Raw genomic sequence first — 19139 nt, 5'->3', positions numbered from 1 at the left:
AAAAAACCTCATCCTGCAGTTGTGGCTCCTGGTGCACTAGGTCGCACTGCCACTTCATCATGATCAGCGTATGATGGCTGGCGGGGTTGCTGGGCCAAACCCGAGCAGTACTGTGACCCCGTGCGCCAGGTCCAAATACCCAGAGCAGGAAGCCAGGCCCAGCCCTGCAGGACCAGAGCCACCACTGCAGAGTGAGTGAGGGGTGGGCTCACTCTCCAATCCCCACCTCGCCCCAGAATTCCCAGCACCCTCTCCACTCCCCATCCATCCCCTGTGTGGATAAAATGTATGACACGAAATAACACAAAATAACCTCCCACCCCAAAATTATAAAAAAAATAAAAAGAATTTCACGGGACTCTAATATTGCAATAATAATAATGCCAGGTAGGAACTAGAAGGCAGTGTAGCAGTTCCCAAGCTGTGCTCTGTGGAGCACTTGTGCTCCATGGTGGATGGGCTGGTGGAGGGTGCTGACTTTTTTTGTTTCCAGATGTTAAATTGCATCAAAATATATCTAAAAATATATCAAATAATTTCCTACCGTTATAGCAGTTGCTTGCATGGAAAAGTATGTGCCACAAGGATATTATACAATTGTGAATGGAAGGGGCTGTGGTCTCTGTGATGATGAAAAGAAGGGGGTGTTAAGGGGATAATCTCTCTGTTAGATGTGGTTCTCACCATGAAAAAGTTTGAGAATTAGCTTTACCATTTAGACTAAAAGGAAGTTTGAGGTGCCACAGTGACGGAATGCAGGACAGTCCTCACAGCATGTAAATTTGTGTTTTGCACGGTTTAGTTTCTCTTTGAATGCAAAGAATTCAATTTCTTAGATGAATAAAGGCACATCTTCAACTTGAAATACAGTCCATTTTTAAAAATTTAAGTTAAAAATTGTTTCAAGGGCAATATCTGCTTCTCAGTCTACCCAGCAAAGAAAAACCCGCAGCTGGCCCGGGCTTGTGGGGCTGTTTCATTGCTGTGTAGACTTCTGGGCTTGGGGTGGAGACTGGGCTCTAGGACCCTGTGAGGTGGGAGGATCCCAGAGCTTGGGCTCCAGCCTGAGCCTGGAAGCCTACACAGCAATGAAACAAAGCCACAAGCCCAAGTCGGCTGGCACGGGCCAGCCGTGGGTGTCTAGTTGCTATGTGGACACACCCCTATACATTTTTGAGGGTACAGAGTCACATTTTGCTATTTTAAAAAATGTTTCTTTCTCTTGATGCTATTTAAAAGTCTTACACAAATGGGGGAAATAGAATAATTATACAGGGGAGATAGTGCATGTGACTACAGAAGGTCAAGTGCTCCAAGTAAAATGAAAAAATAGAAATATTTTTTTTCTCAACTCCTTTAATTGTAGTAATCTTAGGTGTTGTTTGTAACAATACACCGGACCCTTGCTAGAACACGCGTCTATATAATGCGAATTCGGATATAACGTGGTCGCGGCCATGGATCCCAAATTTAAGGACAGTAGAGTACAATTTTTTTGAGTATAGACGTGATAAATCGACTGCTGAGCGCTCTCCTGTCAACTCTAATACGCCACCAGAACGAGGAGCACAAGCGCAGTCGACGGGAGAGCGTTAGCTATTCATGTAGCTGAAGTTGCATATCTTAGATCGACCCCCCGCTGTAGTGTAGACAAGCCCTAAGACAATTGCTGTAGGCCTAGAACACCATACAAATGTAATAATAATTTACAGGTACAGTACTGTATTTATCTTTAGAAAGATATCAAAAATGTCGGGCAAAAGGAAGGCTTACTCAGTGCAGGAGAAATTGGATGCTCTCGAACAACTTAGAAATGGCGAAACCCAGGCAAAGATTAACCGCGATATTGGCATTAATGAGTCCACCTTTCGTGGATGGCTAAAGAATGCTGACAAGCTTGGAACTTGCATTCATAACCTGGATGAAAAGCATGGCCTTCAAAGAAAACAAGCCCGTTTAGCAAATGATGCTGATCTTGATTCTGTGGTGTACATGTGGTTTGTGAAAGAACAGCAGAAAGGCATTCTGATCTCTGGTCCGCTTATAGCCATGCAAGCGGAAAAATTCGACTGGGAACTTAATGGCAAATTCAGCAATTTTAAGGTGAGTTCAGGTTGGCTATGGTGATTTCAGAAAAGACACGGAATCTCTCAGATTGCAGTTTCGGGAGAAAAACGCTCTGACGACGACGCGCAATCGTACCCTGCAAAGCTGAGGGAAATTTTACAGGCAGAGGGTTACTCGGTGGAACAGGTTTACAATGCAGATGAAACAGGAATTTATTATAAAATGTTGCCCGATAAAACCCTGGCTATCAGAACAGATGAACGTAAGAAAGAAGGATATAAGCAGGCAAAAGATTGCCTTACTTCATTGTTTTGTGTGAATGCAACAGGCAAGCATAAATTAAAACCATTGTGCATTGGAAAGTCTCTCATGCGTCAGTGCTTTCATCACGTAAATGTGAATTGCGTGCTGTTTTCATACAAGAACTCCAAAAATTCCTGGATGACCAGAGAGATTTTTGAACAATGGTTCTTCACTGAATTTGTCCCTTCTGTGCGAAAGCATTTGCGGGCAAAACGCTTAGACGAAAAGGCCATTCTTTTGCTAGACAACCGTCCAGTGCATCCTCCGGCCAAAAGACTCAGAACCGGTGACGGTAAAAAAGGGTTGAATACTTACCTGAAAACACGACTTCCAAAATCCAGCCGCTTGATCAAGGTGTTATCGCCATTTTTAAGCAGCCCTATCGACAGAACTTGGTACGACAAATGATAGAAAGCAAGTTGTCTGTCACCGATTTTCTGAAGAAGTTGACTATAAAAGAATTCTTTTACATTGGTGGCAATTCCTGGAATTTATTACGGACTGAAACGATAAACCGCTGTTGGATGGTGGGACTGAGAGAGTCGTTTGGCCACCCGCTCCTGGAAGAAAATGAAGAAAGCAGATGACAGTCTGACAAGGAATTCAACTTTGAGGGATTTACAGAGGAGGAAGTTGGAAGAACAGACATGGAGTGGATGCAGGAGCTGTGCCAGCAACTGTCCGGGCTCGGGGTAACTGTTCTGCCACAGAATATCGTGTCCTGGATAAGAGGTGACGATGAAGCAGAAGAATTTTGTCCCGTTGCTGAAAGTCTAACGGATGACCAAATTCTTCAGGCCGTACGACCAAACAACATTCCAGAAGCTGAAGAATTGGCTTTCGTCATGGAAGAAGAAGAGGAAGATGAAGTGGACGTCGTTCCAACATCAACTGCGACCGTAGCTGGCTTAGAGACTGCTTTGAGATGGTTTTAGGCACAAGACGTTGAGCCTATAAAAATCATGCAGCTACGTAGCCTTTTGCAGTTTGCAAAGTGGAAGCAGCACAGCAGCAAGAAGCAAAAGCAACTCACTGACTTTTTAAAGAAAAACTAGACTATTGTAATGTTGACTTTAAATCTCTCATAAAGCAACACTTTTCTCCTCGTTTATTGTTTCCGTCAAGTAGGAGTTTATTTTCTAAGATTTTCTATACTTTATGGATGTGACATTTACTGTGTACAGTAATTTCATTTTAACGCAGTCCCTGCTATAACGCGGTACTTGGCATGGATCCCAAATCCCATGTTCTAGCGAGGGTCCGGTGTGGTAGGTTAAAAATGTTCATACATCTGTGTGATTTTAAGTTGACTGTGTCTCTCTAAGCAGAGATGATGTAGTTAGGAAAAAAGCTAGTAAGTAATGTTACTTTAGTGTTCTGTGCATATTTCCTAATTTCAAACTTAAAAAAAATCCGCTTATAGGGTAGATTTTAGGTAGGGTTCTCTTCGAATTCCACAGCATCTTTTCCTGCTAAATTATTGTCATTACTCCAGTTAATTTGGGGACACTTTCTATTTCGTTCGGTATGCTTAAATGTTTCAGATGAGTTTGTAATTGCCATGTCTTCAGTGAGAGCAGGATTGGGTCTTAAATATGGATCTATCCATGTAGACTTAGTAGAGCGGGGGGTACATTTATTTGCCTGTTAGTAGTAGTTCTCTAAGATGGCACTGTCCTTGGATCTAAACTAACTCACCTCTGGATAGTTTTTATATTTTGGGATTTGATTAATAGACTTTAAGGCCAGAACTGACCATTATGATAATCTAATCTGACCTCCATCATAACAATGGGATTTTAGAGAGTGATTCCTGCACCACACCCACATGTTGTGGTTGAGCTACAGCATATTTTAAAAAAGAGGCTAGAAGTTTAAAATTTTGGTAACAAGGCTACGATATGTTACAATATATTGAAACACTCTTGATCCTTCCTCACACCAAAGCTGCTGCCTGCTTCCTCAAGCAGAGTCAGAACATTCTAGAAATCTTTGAGCATTCCTGACCTTCTGCTGAAGTCCTGATCTGTGAATGCCTGTCAGATACTTTCTTCAGAGAAAAGCAGTAGTAAATAGATACAATTTACTTTTGATTCCAATATCAAAGTAAACTAAAGAGACCAAAGATGTCTTCACCCAATGGCCTGACGTTCAACTGCAGTTAAAGAGCTCCTGATGTTTCATAGATATTGTTGAAGAACATTCTGTTTACAGAGTATTCTGCACATTGAGCATGTTTTTTGAGTTTTGCTTTTTCATTTTCTTTTCAAATTCCTAAGGAAGTGTACATGGAAACAAGTTCTTCATTTTGGGATGTTCATTGCTTCTGGTGTTTATTCCCCACCTGAAGACATCATCCTCAGGCTCTGACAGCATCATCAGCTAAACAGAAGCTAATTGTGGTATTGCAAGCAGAATATTGTAACTTCAGATTGGGGAATAAGCAGCAAGAACCAGGTGATATGCTCCTAGGAAACAAAGATCCTGATTTCATGCAAATATCCCTAGTAATAACAAGCAAAGGAAGCCAAATACAGAAATAAACACTAGATCAACTAGTCTCTTTATAGAAAGGTTTTTGCTTTTCCATGAGGCATCAGTAGTTCTTTAATATCCATTTTAATGGCACTTGGTCTCTGAATTTTTTGTGGATTCCTTTCTTTGAGTCCCCTGCTGATTTGTGTTATGTTTTTGCTATTTTTATTTGCAAGGAGTGCTCATGCTCTTTTCACTGAGTATTGTTTTGTGAGTATAAGGTGTTGGGTAGTGTGATAAGTAAATATTTTTTTCTTTCCTGATATCTGCAAAAGTAGGTACATTATGTAAAATGATGCACAAGAAGTGTAACTGTTTTTTTGTGATTTGCAAATTGTGTCTATGGAGTGTGTGATTATTTTGTTAACAAGAGAAAGTAATTTGATATAAATTACAAAATTAATCATATGGGGTATAGCTGTGGGGCATGCATGCATTGTTAAAATATTCAGAGTGCTAATTTCTGTGTAAGAAATATAGGCCCTTATGCTTAGCAGATGCTCATCTCTTCTTCTCCAGGGTTCTGCTATGGGAGCGATATAGTTCCTTTCTCCAAAGTAGATGAGGAGCAAATGAAATACAAAACCGAAGCAAAGTGTTTTTCTGTACTAGGATTCAGCAGATCATCTCAGGTGCAGTATTGAACTTCTTCCCACTCAATTACTGGATAACTGTTGAATACAGGTCAGAGTTACCAGGGGACAATGATGCTCTATTATGCTCCAGTGAACAGGTGCATGTTGTGTGGGTGGCTGTTATTAGGTGTGCAGGGACAGTTCACATTTGCTGTGTCCAGTGTATCTGGACTCCACATAGGTCACTATAAAGGGGGCATTTGAGCAAGGTTCATCATTGTGGCCTCTGGCTCATAATTAACAGAGCCAGTGGTCACAAATCCTCACGTAGGGGTGGCGGATGTATTGCAATCCCTACTTTAGCTCAGGAGCTGAAGTAGTGGTTGAAGAAGAAGCTTCAGAATTGCCCCACCCTCTGCCAGTGGCAAGGAAGTGGATTCCTCCTTCCCCAGTCCCTGGATAGTTTTCTGCACAAAATCCTCTTGCTTTGTCCAAGTCTGTGTGTTTATTTCACTGTACTACCAATAGAAGCTCACCAATGTTTGAGAACTCTTGGAAGCTAAGTGTCTTAATTCTAACTCTTTTAGGATTAAGTTATGAGCTGTGGTTTTCCTCTTGTTTTCATTAAAGTAACAAAAAATTAAATGTAGTGATTGGTTCACAAAATTAGGGCTCAGAAGCAGTAAGTGTTGGAAGATTATTATATATCTTTTAAAAGTAGATACATACACTATAGAGAGACATTAAAGAGTGTTTGTGGATATATTCTAACTCTTTTTATTGGAAGCATTCATTTGGCCATTCATCACCATGGCATCTGGGAGCCTTACAAGGCTTAAAATGAGACATTCCCTATCTCAGTAAGAAACCAAACACTTTGCCTTCCTGCTATCTACAACTTCGACAATCAGCTAGGAAAGCAGGATTTAATCATTTGGGAAGTCCTGGACAACGAGATATCTTGCCTCATGTTCTAAAAATGGAATATACACATACGCATACACATGAAAGCAGTAAATTTTAAGCTGGCACTACTCTTCCCTTTCCAGGAAATCCCTGATAGTGGTTATGGGCATCTACGCATCCTCCTGGAGTCCCACAGGGCTCAGTCAGGTTGCTTCTTTTATTCACTATCCATGGTGAAGTCATTGGGGGGATCATAAGATACTGAGCCTCAGTGCTAGCAGAATGCTGAATGCTCCCAAATCTACTTCTCTGTCTTGTCAAGTCTCCCAGATGATACAGTGCCTTGACAAAATAGGGACCTGGATGAAAAGCAGAAAGATCATTAGCCATCACCATGAAAAACAGAGGTGATGCTGGTCGGCAGAGGGCAATACATAGAAAGCTGTCAGACGCTGCAACCATCCCTCTATTGTCCACAGGTGCTCAGCCTCAATCTTGCTAGATGTGTCCGTGAACTCTTTTATAACAGCAGTGGCCCAAAACATCTTTGACTAGACAGGAGTTTGTGCCATTTCCTTTCATGTGAGAATCTAGTTACAACAGCCCATCCCTTAATCACCTCCAGACTGGATTATTATAACACGGTCTGATCATGTGGGCACCCAGAAAGTAAAGCTTCTACTTTAGAAAGCTGCCTTTCTACTAAAACAGACCAGTGGGAATACACTGCGCTAGCTCTTCACAGAATTACATTAGTTACTTATCCTGTTCTGAGTCCAGTTCAAGATTCTGAGTAGCTAAAGTCCCTTATTTGTTCTAGAAAGGCCTCATCTACCATCTCCTCCTGATTTGCCCCTTTAGAACCTAGTTTAAAGCCCTCTTTGTTAAGTTGATGAGTTGTTGTGTAAAGATGCTTTTCCTCTTCTTGGTCAGATGGGTCCCATCTCTTCCCAGCAGTCTTCCTTCCCAGAACAGCATGCTATGATCAAGAAAGCCAAAGCCTTCCCGTCAACACTGTTCACGCAGCCATGCATTCATTTCCAGAATACACATATTCCTGCCTGGGCCCTTACCCTCAGCCAGGAGGATGTACAAGAACACAGCCTGCACCCCTGACTCCTTCACCTTCACTCTGAGAGCCCTGTAGTCACTGCTGATCTTCTCATGGTCAGACCTGACAGAATTATTTGGTGCCCACATGAATGAGCAGTGTGGGAGTAGTGGTCAGAGGGATAGCTGAGCCTCAGTAACCTTTCTGTAACGTCTTAGATGTGGGCTCCAGCAGGCAGCACACCTCCTGGGACATCGTGTCACAGTGGCGGATGGGTGCTTCCGCCCTCTCAGAAAGGAGTCCCTGGCTTCCACCACCCTACTCTGCTGCCTACCTGGGTGCAATGGCCATGAACTTCCCTGCCTTGAGACAGGTGGCTCCTCCTCCTCAGCCATTGGATCTGCTCCTCCCCTCCTTTTCCAGTGCAGCATACTGCATGCAGCATATTAACCAGAGAAACTGGAGCAGTTCCAAATACAGGATTAAAGAGGGAATAAACCCACCTTATATCATTTTCTCAATGTACCGAAGCAGCTTTTTCAGTCATTCGCATCCCTCAGGAAAGAAGATCATAAGGCATCTTCTTATTACTGTTTTTTAAACTTTGATTTTTAATTTATAAGCAATACCATGTAAATCAAGAAATCATAGAAGACTTTAAAATACAGAAAGGAGATGTTAGTTGGCAAACCAAAGAAAATGCAGCGACATATATATCTAGGTATATGTGATGCTCGACACCATAGTATTTCAGCTCCTAAAGACAAATAGGAAGGAATAATAGTAGGTACAACAGGTTGACTTCAAGAACTTCAGGAATGGTGCTGATTTCTGAAGGTCAGATCCTCATCTGGCATAAATTGTCATTGACTTAAATGGGGTTACGACAGTTTACAGCTGCTGAACATCTGCCTCCAAATCTACATCCAGGAGCCTTATTATCCACATGTTCAAAGGTTTTTAACATACTGAAGAGAAACAGTACCAAGCATGCTTTAATCTTATCTGTAACTTTCTAAATAGTATTAAATAACATGTAGAACTGTTCACCCCAAGACAAATGTTCCATGAGCCCAGTATTTCATTTCTTTATTGCCCATTCATACCTACCAATGGCTACCACATATCCTGGAATTTGTTAGTTCAAGTCTGATCTCAGACTGAGAATTTTGCCAGGTTGTAAAAGCAAAATGTGGATGCTGAATCGTATCTGTCCCAGTGAAATGTAATTTTCCCTTTGGCAACCACTGCCACTCTCCATACAGACTAATAAGGCTAGTGCAGCACCTTCCAAACATCATTTGATAGAATGGCAGTTCTCTGATGAATACTGCAAAATATGAGTAGTGTTCCACGTTGTGTGGTAAATGGAAACAGAGCAACGTATAAGTTTTATATCTACCGTACATAGTAATTAAATGCTCTGTCCTTACATGTGGGTATTATGTTAGTTTGTTCTAGTGTAGAATTAATTAGTTGGTACAATTAAAAATGACATTTGTTTTAGATCAAAACTAATAATTTTAGAAACTTTAATTTATAGATCCAGAGGCATCACTACATGGGCAACCAGGTTCTGAAGGTCTTTGCAGCAAAAGATGATGAGGTAAGATAAATTAATTTTAAGTTGAGTGGGGGCTCACTGTGAATTAATGGTAATGAGTCTGGCAGTAATGATGGTGTAGGGGTCCTTTGGTGTTACTAAAACAAATACATTCTTCACTATGCAACTTACAAAGGTCCAGATCCAGCTCTCATAGAGGTCAGTGGGAGCTGAATTGAGCCAAAAATGAATATCATGTGTCCAATCAGAAATGAGAAATTTGTAAGTTTCACTGTTGTTTAATTATACCTGGGAAGGTTACAAGTGTTTGTAAATGGTGGCCTGATTTTATGTGGATCATTGTATCTCAGACTGTCTCATGGGGAATGCAAAGTGTGGTTTGTATTTTTTTCAAAGTTTGAAATGTTGCAAGCTGATGTAAAACCTCAGCAGAAAAAAATACAGAGGCAGTCAGCAAGGTTTCTTTCCCTTCAAGGGCTAATGAGTATGAGGAAAAAGGAAAATAAATTACTATAACCAGAAAAGGAGCCAAAACTCTCCAACTTGGGGTTCAAGCAAGCCTTATTACTTCCTAGCAGCCATTTTATAGTCCTCCCTCTGAACATCTGTGCAAGGGGACAGGGAACCTGACTTGAGGTTTAACCTTTTGTTCACTGGTGACTATGTAATGTCCCTGCACTCAGTCTTTCTCACATTTAAAATGAAATCTGGGTCTACTCTCAACATTCAAAAAAATAGAAACTTCAAAAACAAAGCCCTGAAAGTACCATTTCTTCTTTCCTTTCTATCCTGCAGTTTCACTTAGAACCCTTTCCATGTTTGTTTTGAAATGGTGATATGAACAGGATCTAAAGATAGTCCCTACTTTTTAATATATCCACTGTCATGACCAGATTTGAACTGTGCCTATTGCTGTGTCTTTTGGAGGTAAAAAGGTGGTGTTTAAGTCAAGCGGCTGACTAAAAGTGGAGACGTCCTCGCCAGTGCTTTTGGATTCAGTGTGAAAGTTGGTCTGAATAGCTTTTAACGAGGGCTTGTATGAACTTGCAGCTCTTTCTTGACAGGCTGCAGCAGTTGCTCTTTCTGCCCTGATTCATGCTTTGGATGAGTTGGATGTGGTGGCCATAGTGCGTTACGCTTATGACAGAAGATCTAATCCTCAGGTTGGCGTAGCCTTTCCATGTATCAAGGATGCATATGAGGTAACATTTTGACCTTATATAATGCCTTTCTTCAGAGAGTCTCTAAATCCATTGTTTGCAAACATTAATTTATGAAGTTTCACAACACAGCAAATTACATATGAGTTTGCAGTATGATAAGGCAGGAAAAGAGGCCAGCGTAATTTTGGGTTGGACACAGAGACATCAAGACACAGAGCAAGGAGATAATCTCGTTTTACTATAAATCTGTGATGAGACCATATCTGGACTATTGCAGTCATTTCTGGGCATCTAAATACCAAGAAAATACTAAGAAATTGGGAATTCTGAGCAGCTAGTTAAAATCATTTAGATGCTGGAAGAAATAATTGAGACTAGAACCAGTAGAGCTCTGCTAGAAATGTTGTTAACTTTTGCTATATCCCCCCCCGCCCCAGAATCTGTGAAATTTGGGGGGAGATTTGCAGGGTTTGGGATATTCTTTAGAGTGAACTCACTGCAAGTGTACATGGTAGAACAAAACGGTATGTTTAAATGTGTGTCTTTATTGTATAGTTTTAATAATAATGACTTTTATTTTACCCTATTTTATTTTTAAAAATGTCCCCCTCACCTCTCTGACATCTGTCTTCCCCTCAGATCTTTGAATTCCCCCATATCATTGGTTCTCAACCTTTTCCATACCATGAACCTCTTATAACTGAAAAATGTTTCAGGACCTCATTGCCATCCTAGCTATAAAGAAAGGGAGGTGGCCATGAACCTGCTAGAACTTGTTCGCAGCCCCTGGTTGAAAACCCATGCTCTAGATCTCCAGTCAGACATTTGATTTTCTTTTCATAGCAAAGCAATCAAGAAGGGAGGGGACAAGAAAAAAATTCAGTATTTGCAACTTTAAAAGTTGTGGTCAGATTGTTCACTGATTTATACTCCATGTAGCGCTATAGGATGCATGTTAATGCAGAATGTGGATCTAATAGCTGTCAAAAGGGTTTTCAGACATATCTTGCTGCACTGAATAAAGCACATGAGTGGGAAGTTTGTGCTAAAGTAATCAGCAGTGAAATAGTTGACATTTAATGTTGTTGTCATTAAGTTTTTTATTTGACATCCCATTGAATTGAATGGGGGCTGGACTTGAAGACTTGCGTGTCGTAGGTGGTCGATAAATCTGTCCCCACTGTTCCGGTTTTTAGATTCCACTGGAAGCCAGCTTCAGTGTGACTAGTAATGGCAAGATCCTGGTTGTAGCAACTCCATCCTGATCTGAAACCAGCCTGTTCCTTTGGCAGGGTGGCCTCAAAGATGGAGTGAGATGGACCAGTAAGACCCTCTCCATTAACTTGCAAATTGTGGAGAGGCGTGCCTTTGGATGATGGCTGGTGGCATCATTTGTTGGTTTCCCATGTTTGAGGAGGGTAATGACTACAACCTTAAATCAGCTTTTTGGGATCTTTATCTTGAATGTAATGCAGGGACTAGGTCTGTGAACCTTGGTTGTCCGTTTGGTTCCAAATTCTTAAGGAATTTTTGGTAAATATGGGCCTTTCCAGCAGCGTTAGCACTTCTAATGGCCATGAGGGCCTTGTTTATTTCTTCTTTAATATATGGGAATGATAGCGGTAGAGTGGCAGGGCTTTGTGAGACATTTAGAAAGACCTCTTTCTGACCCTTCTGTCTAGTCATCTTCTCAGTTCTGGTCTTCAAGTTATGGAGAAGGTCTGAGACAACGGCACTGGCCATCACTTTTGATTAGTGGTGTTTTACTAGCTCCAAGCTTATGGCGTGCCCAAGCTTTATGACTGGAATGGGTGAACTCAAGACTCCCCACTGTCTAGTTCCGTGGTCGGCAACCTTCGGCACGCCAGCCCGCACTACTTCCTGTAGCTCCCATTGGCTGGGAATGGCGAACCGCGGCCACTGGGAGCTGCAGGCCACTGTGCAAATGTAAACAACCTGTCTCGCGGCCCACCAGTGGATTACCCTGGTAGGCCGCAGGTTGCCCACCACTGGTCTAGATAATACTTAGTCCTGCCATGAGTGCAGGGGACTGGACTAGATGACCTTTTGAGGTCCCTTCCAGTCCTATGATTCTATGACTTCTCAAGGTCCCTCCCAGCCCTACGTTTCTATAATTCTACATTTTCTTTATTTCATGCCTCTCAGAGATATTGTTTGAGTTAGTCTATAGACTCTGGAAGATAGTGCCGGATTGTTTCACATTGCATTTGGGAAGGTTTCCTTTGAAACCAGAAGGGCTAGAAGTGTAGTTTTTAAAAAAAAAAAGAATGCTTTACATTACACACACCCGCACCCACACATTGAAATACAAAAAAATCCCCAGTGAGCCCCTAAAAGCTGTACAGTATTGCAGAATTTCTGCAGCATATGTCTCCAGTGATCTTACTTGTGAGAGACTGTTCAGAGAGCTAAATATGTATAGGTTGGCTAAGCAGTGACTACGGTGGGGGTGGACATAAGTCTTTGTATTTTTAAAGGGTATAAACATCAAGGATGGAAAAGAATTATTTCGGGTGCCATGAGCTGGAGGAGGTATGTGAATAAACAAAATTTAGGCAGGGAAAGTCAAAAACAGCTTTTTCTGATGGTAAGATGGAGTCAGCTACAGAGCAGTCTCTCACGGGCAGTGATGAAAGCTCCATTGCATGGCATATTTAAAGCTGGTCTGGACAGAGTTGTAGGCAACAATCCTAAACTAGCAGGATGATGGACCAGGTGAGCCAATAGGTCTCATAAATGGCTAGAGCATTACTGACCCAATTTTTTTAATCATCCTCATATTGGTGAAAGTAATAATTATGTTAAATATTGTACTTAACATTTGTATTGTACCACAGTTTTTAGTAAATCAGACTATTTCACTTTGTACAGTTTCTAGATTTCTGATTTCCTTATACTTCTGCTGGCCTTACTTCTGGGACTAACTTTGAATTTTCACTTCAAGTTCACTTTCTTCTCTTTTGTTTTTCCCCCCTTAGTGTCTGATATATGTGCAGTTACCCTACATGGAGGACTTACGACAATACATGTTTTCCTCTTTGAAAAACAATAAAAAGTATGCTCCTACAGGTGAGTTAGGTCCTTACTGATTGGCTGCAGTCTAATACCATAACTTTAAGTCACTCTAAAATACATGGAATGTTTGACTTTCCCTTGAAAACATAATCTGGTTTGGAAAAAGTCATTTTGGTCAGCTCATCAGAACTTTGTCTGGTTAGTTGGAGACTGAGTGGCTCTAATGATTGTACACAGCCTTTCAACACTATACTACAGGCTAAAGTCTGGCTCAGGTTAAATGATCACAGGCTGTCATCTGAACCTTTATGATTTTAGGGAGAACTGGTTAATCCTCTATGACCCAGTCAGTCTTTGGCCTCTCTTTTGAGACTGTCAGCAAAGGGTTTCTTTGTGATGGAGTTCACACTGTAGACCTCTGTACTTTAGGAACTGGACTGAGAACCAGCAGCTCCTTCAGATAGGCCGGGGTGGCCAACCTGTGGCTTCGGAGCCGCATGCAGCTCTTCAGAGGTTAATATGCGGCTCCTTGCATAGATACTGACTCCGAGGCTGGAGTTACAGATGCTAACTTTCCAATGTGCTGTGGGGTGCTCACTGCTCAACCCCCTGCTCTGCCCCAGGTCCTGCCACCACTCCACCCCTTCCCCCAAGGCCCCTGCCCTTTCCCCCAAGCCTGCCATGCCCTCATTCCTCCCCTTACCCTACCAGAGCCTCCTGCACACTGTAAAACAGCTGATTGTGGCAGGTGGGAGGCATGGGGAGGTAGGGGGAGGCGCTGATTGGCAGGGCTGCCAGTGGGCGGGAGGCGCTGGGGGCTGAAGGGGGTAGCGGTTGGGAGGCTGCTGGCATATTAATGTGGCTCTTCGGCAATGTTCATTGGTAAATTCTGGCTCCTTCTCAGGCTCAGGTTGGCCACCCCTGAGATAGGCTATCTAACAGCCACCTTCATATGCATCCTATGATGTAATCTACAAGTGCAAAGCCGGTGTTTAAATTTGTGTGCAGGCATTAGTGCTGAAGAAGCAGGCACACACAGGTGCTGGAATTCAGACAGGAGGCCAAGGTGAAACCCCACAGTGTTTGCTTCACTGTCCCAAGAGTCTGGAGTAGGATGGATTACTGGGGTAATGTGTAATCCAGACTGTGCTCTGGATGTTCTAATTTGTTGTAAGGCCCACTCTGAAAAGGAACAAGAATCTGACAGTCAGGACATGAAGGATACTATGCGATTCCTGATTCGCTTTCCATTTTCTGCCTGTAACAGGCAGTTTGAAAGCAGAAATTCAACAACCCATCTTACCAAGGCAATAATTGACTATTGTGAACTGAGTTAATTTACATTCGTAACTTTTAAAAGTTGCATTACTCTATTTAGTTCTCCAAACCAACTGTTCTCTTCATTTTTCAAGTGGCCTATAAACCTTCTGTTGCAAATAAAAACATCTCGGAAAAGAAGAAAAATGGAAGCAGAAAGGCAGCAGTAACCTGAGATCTTCACAAAACTGAAAGGCTCTATAACTTCATATTGTAGTCCTTAAACAATGCAGGGTTTTCATTATTGTGTTGATTATGCGTGTTCATTATCAGCCTGTCTGTATCCCCAGGGAATATAAAGCATAGTGAATTCTTGGGCATTTGATGCCTTTGTTAAAATCTCATATTCTGAAGTGAATCTTTGTGGGTGAATTATTACAAGCAGATCCTTCTGCAAGTGTATTTAATCTTTTTTGTGCATATTTATATTTGTTGGTTTAGAGGATCAGTTATCTGCAGTTGATTCTCTGATTGATTCTATGAGTTTGGCTTATGAAGATGATGATGGGGAGACAACCGAAGACATATTTAAACCCAGCAAAATCCCAAACCCTCAGTTTCAGAGGTTGTATCAGGTGAGATGATAAACCTGCAGGTTAAAACTTTTCCTGTTTCTACACACCCCTCCTTCTCTTTCTCAGAGTTGTATGAAAAGACTTGGATTGTGACAGGTGTAATTTAAATTAATTAATCCCTAGATCCTGAGTGGCTACTAGCTTGTGCCTTGCCACTGGCATCAATTTCAGACTGAATATTTCTAGCTCCCTGCATCATAAGGGTTTGAACAGGCAGTCTAAACAAAGCCTTATCTAAGGAAACCGAGGCCAGTCAGGATATGTTGGGCCGTTTACAAGTAAGGTATGTGCTTGAGAAACAGCTATATCTTCTTTCTAGGGATAGAACCCATGTTCTGTTTGCCACTGTAGACCAATTTATGCAGAATTGCCCACACAAACGCTGTCCTTCACTGCCCTTCTACTTGCCTGGTCCAGTGCAACATAATCAGTGCAGTATCCCTTGTTATTTATTTATTTTACTTGGCAACAAACTGAAAGTGTATGGCCAACATAAAATTTGTTTAGTATCAGATTTTTATACTGACAATGCATAACTGCATGATAGAAATTATTGCTGGGAAACTGGAAGTTCTAACAAACTGGGTAATAGTTGGGGCCTTTGTCCCTCAGGAAGGCAAGTTTGTTTTGTGTTTTGGCAAGGAGGAGGCAGTTAAAGAGGGGATGCCCCACTCCCCCTTCTTTTAGGCAGGGGCAGAGATTGACTTTAAATCTTGGGAGGGCCTTAATTCTTCATTGTCTACCCCAGCAAACTTTTAAAACATCCACCTGCACCATTTGCTGCTGCATCCAGCAGTTATAGATGAGTGTGTTAGCTTGATGTTTCTGCTAAAATGATCAGCTGTGAAACAGTTAAGTGTTGACACTTAAAGTATCCTCATTGGGCTTCAGAGTTAACACATTTTAGAGATAAATGGAGCAGTTCACACTTGATTCAGAGCTATTGTTTCAAACTGTCTGCGTTTTGATTTACATTTGTTTCACATCTGAAGGTTTTCTTTGCAACCATGAAGGCAAGAGACTTAATTATGCCCCAGAATGTAAGGGTTCATTTTAAAAAAAGATGTGACAAATTCAAAAAGATGGGCAATTATGATACAATTTATGCAGCTGCATAATCATGGTATACACAGGGCCATGGATAGAATCTTGTTGAATGTGGGTTTCTGCTCTGAAAAGTGACTAAAATGGCATTGTGGGGTCCATCGTTACTGTGTCTCAATGATTCCAGATGAAATTTGCGCATTTTACAAGTTAAAAAATGTTTTTCCTACGTGTCTGCAAATTCAGCCTGGGTTCTGCGAGTCATCCTGCGTTTGTTCTTTTTACTGCATTGTCACCAGAAATAGAAGGTTCTGTGGGCCAAATTTTGTCTTCAGTGACACAAGTGTAACTTGACTGTCTTGAAATCCTACCCTCAATGACCCATGCAGAACCCAGCATTCTATTCAAGTTCTGCCTACAGATTGATTGTACAGAATGCAACCGATTGCAAGATTTGGCTAGCAGAAGCTTTGATACTTCGTGATGATATTTGAGATGGAAAGACCCCAGCATGAGGCAAGCCCCAGTGGGAGTTTGCAGAGTTGAGAGGTAGAAAAAAAACAACCATGGTTTTATTAATAAATGGAACAATGTTTTGATGGAATTTTCTCTGCTTTTTACAGATAACATTTTAAACTCTTGCTTCAGTGGACAGTCATGTTTTGGAGATATCTTTGCTTTGTGTGTCATTGACTTCCAGAATATAGAATCATAGAATATTAGGGTTGGATGAGACCTCAGGAGATCATCTAGTCCAATCCCCTGCTCAAAGCAGGACCAGCACCAACTAAATCAGAATAATGGCATTATCCCAATGACTGATTTGAGAGTGCTGCTGGAGGGTCACTGTGTAACTGTAAACATTTTGGTTTTAGAGGAAGATAGAGGGAAAATAGGACTCCCTAGGAGAGGCTGCTATTGGTGGGGCATTCATTTTATTATTTACGCTAGTGGCCAGAGGTCCCAGTCAGGATTGGGACCTCATTGGGTACGTCTACACAGAAAAGAAAAACCCAGGGTTAGCCAATGCCAGCTGACTCAGGCTCGCAGGGCTCAGGCTTTGGGGCTGTTTCATTGCTGTGTAGACTTCTGGGCTCAGGCTGGAGCCTGGGCTCTGGGACCCTCCCATCCCACAGAGTCCTAGAGCCTGGATTCCAGCCCGAGCCCGGAAGTCTACATATCAATGAAACAGCCCTGCAGCCCCAAGCCCGTGAACTGAGTCATCTAGCACAGACCAGCTGCGGGTGTCTTGTTGCTGTGTAAACATACCCAGAGTGCTAGGTGATGTACTAACAAAATAAAATACAGTACCTGCCTCAGAAAGCTTACAGTCTAAATAGTAAGCCATAATCTACTAGTTCCTTTCTACTTATCTCCTAGTTCCTGCCATTTCGTTAGTATAGGTCTATTTTAGCACAGTTTCTAGGTAGAATCCTGAGTGTCATCTGACTATGCAGCCATGTAAAGTGCAGCAAAATTGCTCTTATTTTTGAATTTGCTGCCTAGCTGCACTCCAAAAACTAAACTTATATTTTTTTTTAAAAAAAGAGTTGTACCTATTGCTCGTATGGGTTGCCAAGAAAACCTTTACAATATGCTGTGAATATAACCAGTACAGTGATGTCTACATGAATCCACACACAGCCTGAGAAAATGCCTCTGAGAGAAGCAGGAACTGCCCCATTCATCTCACTGAGGTGTTACCTCATGAGGGTACTTAAAATGAGTAGCGGTGAATGTTGATGTTGAAGCAGAAGCATTTAGATAAATTACCTTTTCATCTCTGGAAGCAGTGGCTGATATTGGTGTTGGTCCTGCTTTGAGCAGGGGGTTGGACTAGATGACCTCCTGAGGTCCCTTCCAACCCTGATATTCTATGATTCTATGATATGAGAGGGTGCAAAGGGATGGTAAATGGCTGTCAGAGTTTGCTGGAGTGGAGGATGAGGAATTCAATCCTCCCTCCCCAATACAAAAGCTTCAACTGCCTCCTTGATGCCAAAAAAACAAAACCAACTCCTGTATCTTCCTGGGTGGGAAATTGACTCTCCTATCTAGCTATCAAAGCCTCTAGCTTCCTTCAACATCTTCTGTGATGCAGTTATTTCTTTTCAGTACAGAAATCAGCAGCACATTGTAAATTTGGGGGCAGCGTACATAAGATACATTTAATATCAAAATAAAGAAGTAATAAGTTACACCGGGCAGATTGTGCTGTACTGGGACTGGGTGAGCAGGAAATTAATGAGGGGAAGAGCTTGGATGAGAAGGTGCTGCATAATTTAAGGGTTTCTGCTGTACAATCCAGGCCTAATATCCCACATAGGACATTGCCCCTGTTTATATGTTACATTTAATTCACCCCGATGTAAGCACTGAGCCTGTAGGTGCTCCTGCACTGAGGTTTTTAGGCTGTGCAGCCATGGTGGGAGATTTCTCCAAAAAGGTCCATGTGGACATGGCTTTTGACTTGATGCAGAGGACAGGTGGCAGAAGGTAGCCAAGAGAGGTTGAAACAGCGAATGTGGGGAACTCTCATTGGAAATGAGACTGGAATAGATCTTTCAAAAGGTTGTATTAAACCAGTTTCAAAAACAGATCTCACTTGAACTTCTAGACACCTGGAGGTTAGCCAGTGTCCTAACACTTTGAGGACCAACTGGTTCAGAAGCGTTTTGTTGAGGCTGTCTGCCTGCTGGTAGGGAAAGCAAGTCAGGACTCTTCCCTGCAGTCAGTCCAAACTGGCCCTGTCCATTTTATCTATCTAGGAGACCTTCATTCTGTATGCATCACTATGGAATCTGAGTTCCCTAGGGAGCCCTTTCACTGTGAATTGCCTCCTTCTGCTACCAAATCCTGATCCTTCCTTCAGGCTAGGAATGCAAGGCACATCTGGGGTTTAAACAGAGCAGACAGTACAATGCTGACAGCTTACACAAATGGGAGAGTGAGCCTGGAAGCAGGGTAGCAGCATGAAGCTGCCTGGTTGCCAAGGGAAGTGGA

General features: G+C 42.0%; 1 protein-coding gene across 3 annotated transcripts in view; it reads left to right on the top strand.

Annotated features, from left to right (window-relative positions):
• The window catches only part of XRCC5 (X-ray repair cross complementing 5), a 74151-nt gene that overhangs the window by 17549 nt on the left and 37463 nt on the right, over positions 1-19139 (top strand). For all 3 annotated transcript variants that reach the window (XM_073305005.1, XM_073305006.2, XM_073305008.2), the window contains 5 exons: positions 5425-5537; positions 8981-9043; positions 10066-10203; positions 13164-13254; positions 14959-15092. In XM_073305005.1, coding sequence (XP_073161106.1) covers positions 5425-5537; positions 8981-9043; positions 10066-10203; positions 13164-13254; positions 14959-15092 — 539 coding nt within the window. The remainder of the gene's footprint in view (positions 1-5424; positions 5538-8980; positions 9044-10065; positions 10204-13163; positions 13255-14958; positions 15093-19139) is intronic.

The sequence above is a fragment of the Lepidochelys kempii genome, chromosome 11 (genome assembly GCF_965140285.1).
Source record: "Lepidochelys kempii isolate rLepKem1 chromosome 11, rLepKem1.hap1, whole genome shotgun sequence".
In the NCBI taxonomy this organism is placed as follows: Eukaryota; Metazoa; Chordata; order Testudines; family Cheloniidae; genus Lepidochelys; species Lepidochelys kempii.
The sequence above is the reverse complement of the archived record's forward strand: the minus strand, read 5'-3'. Positions and strand labels throughout refer to the sequence as shown.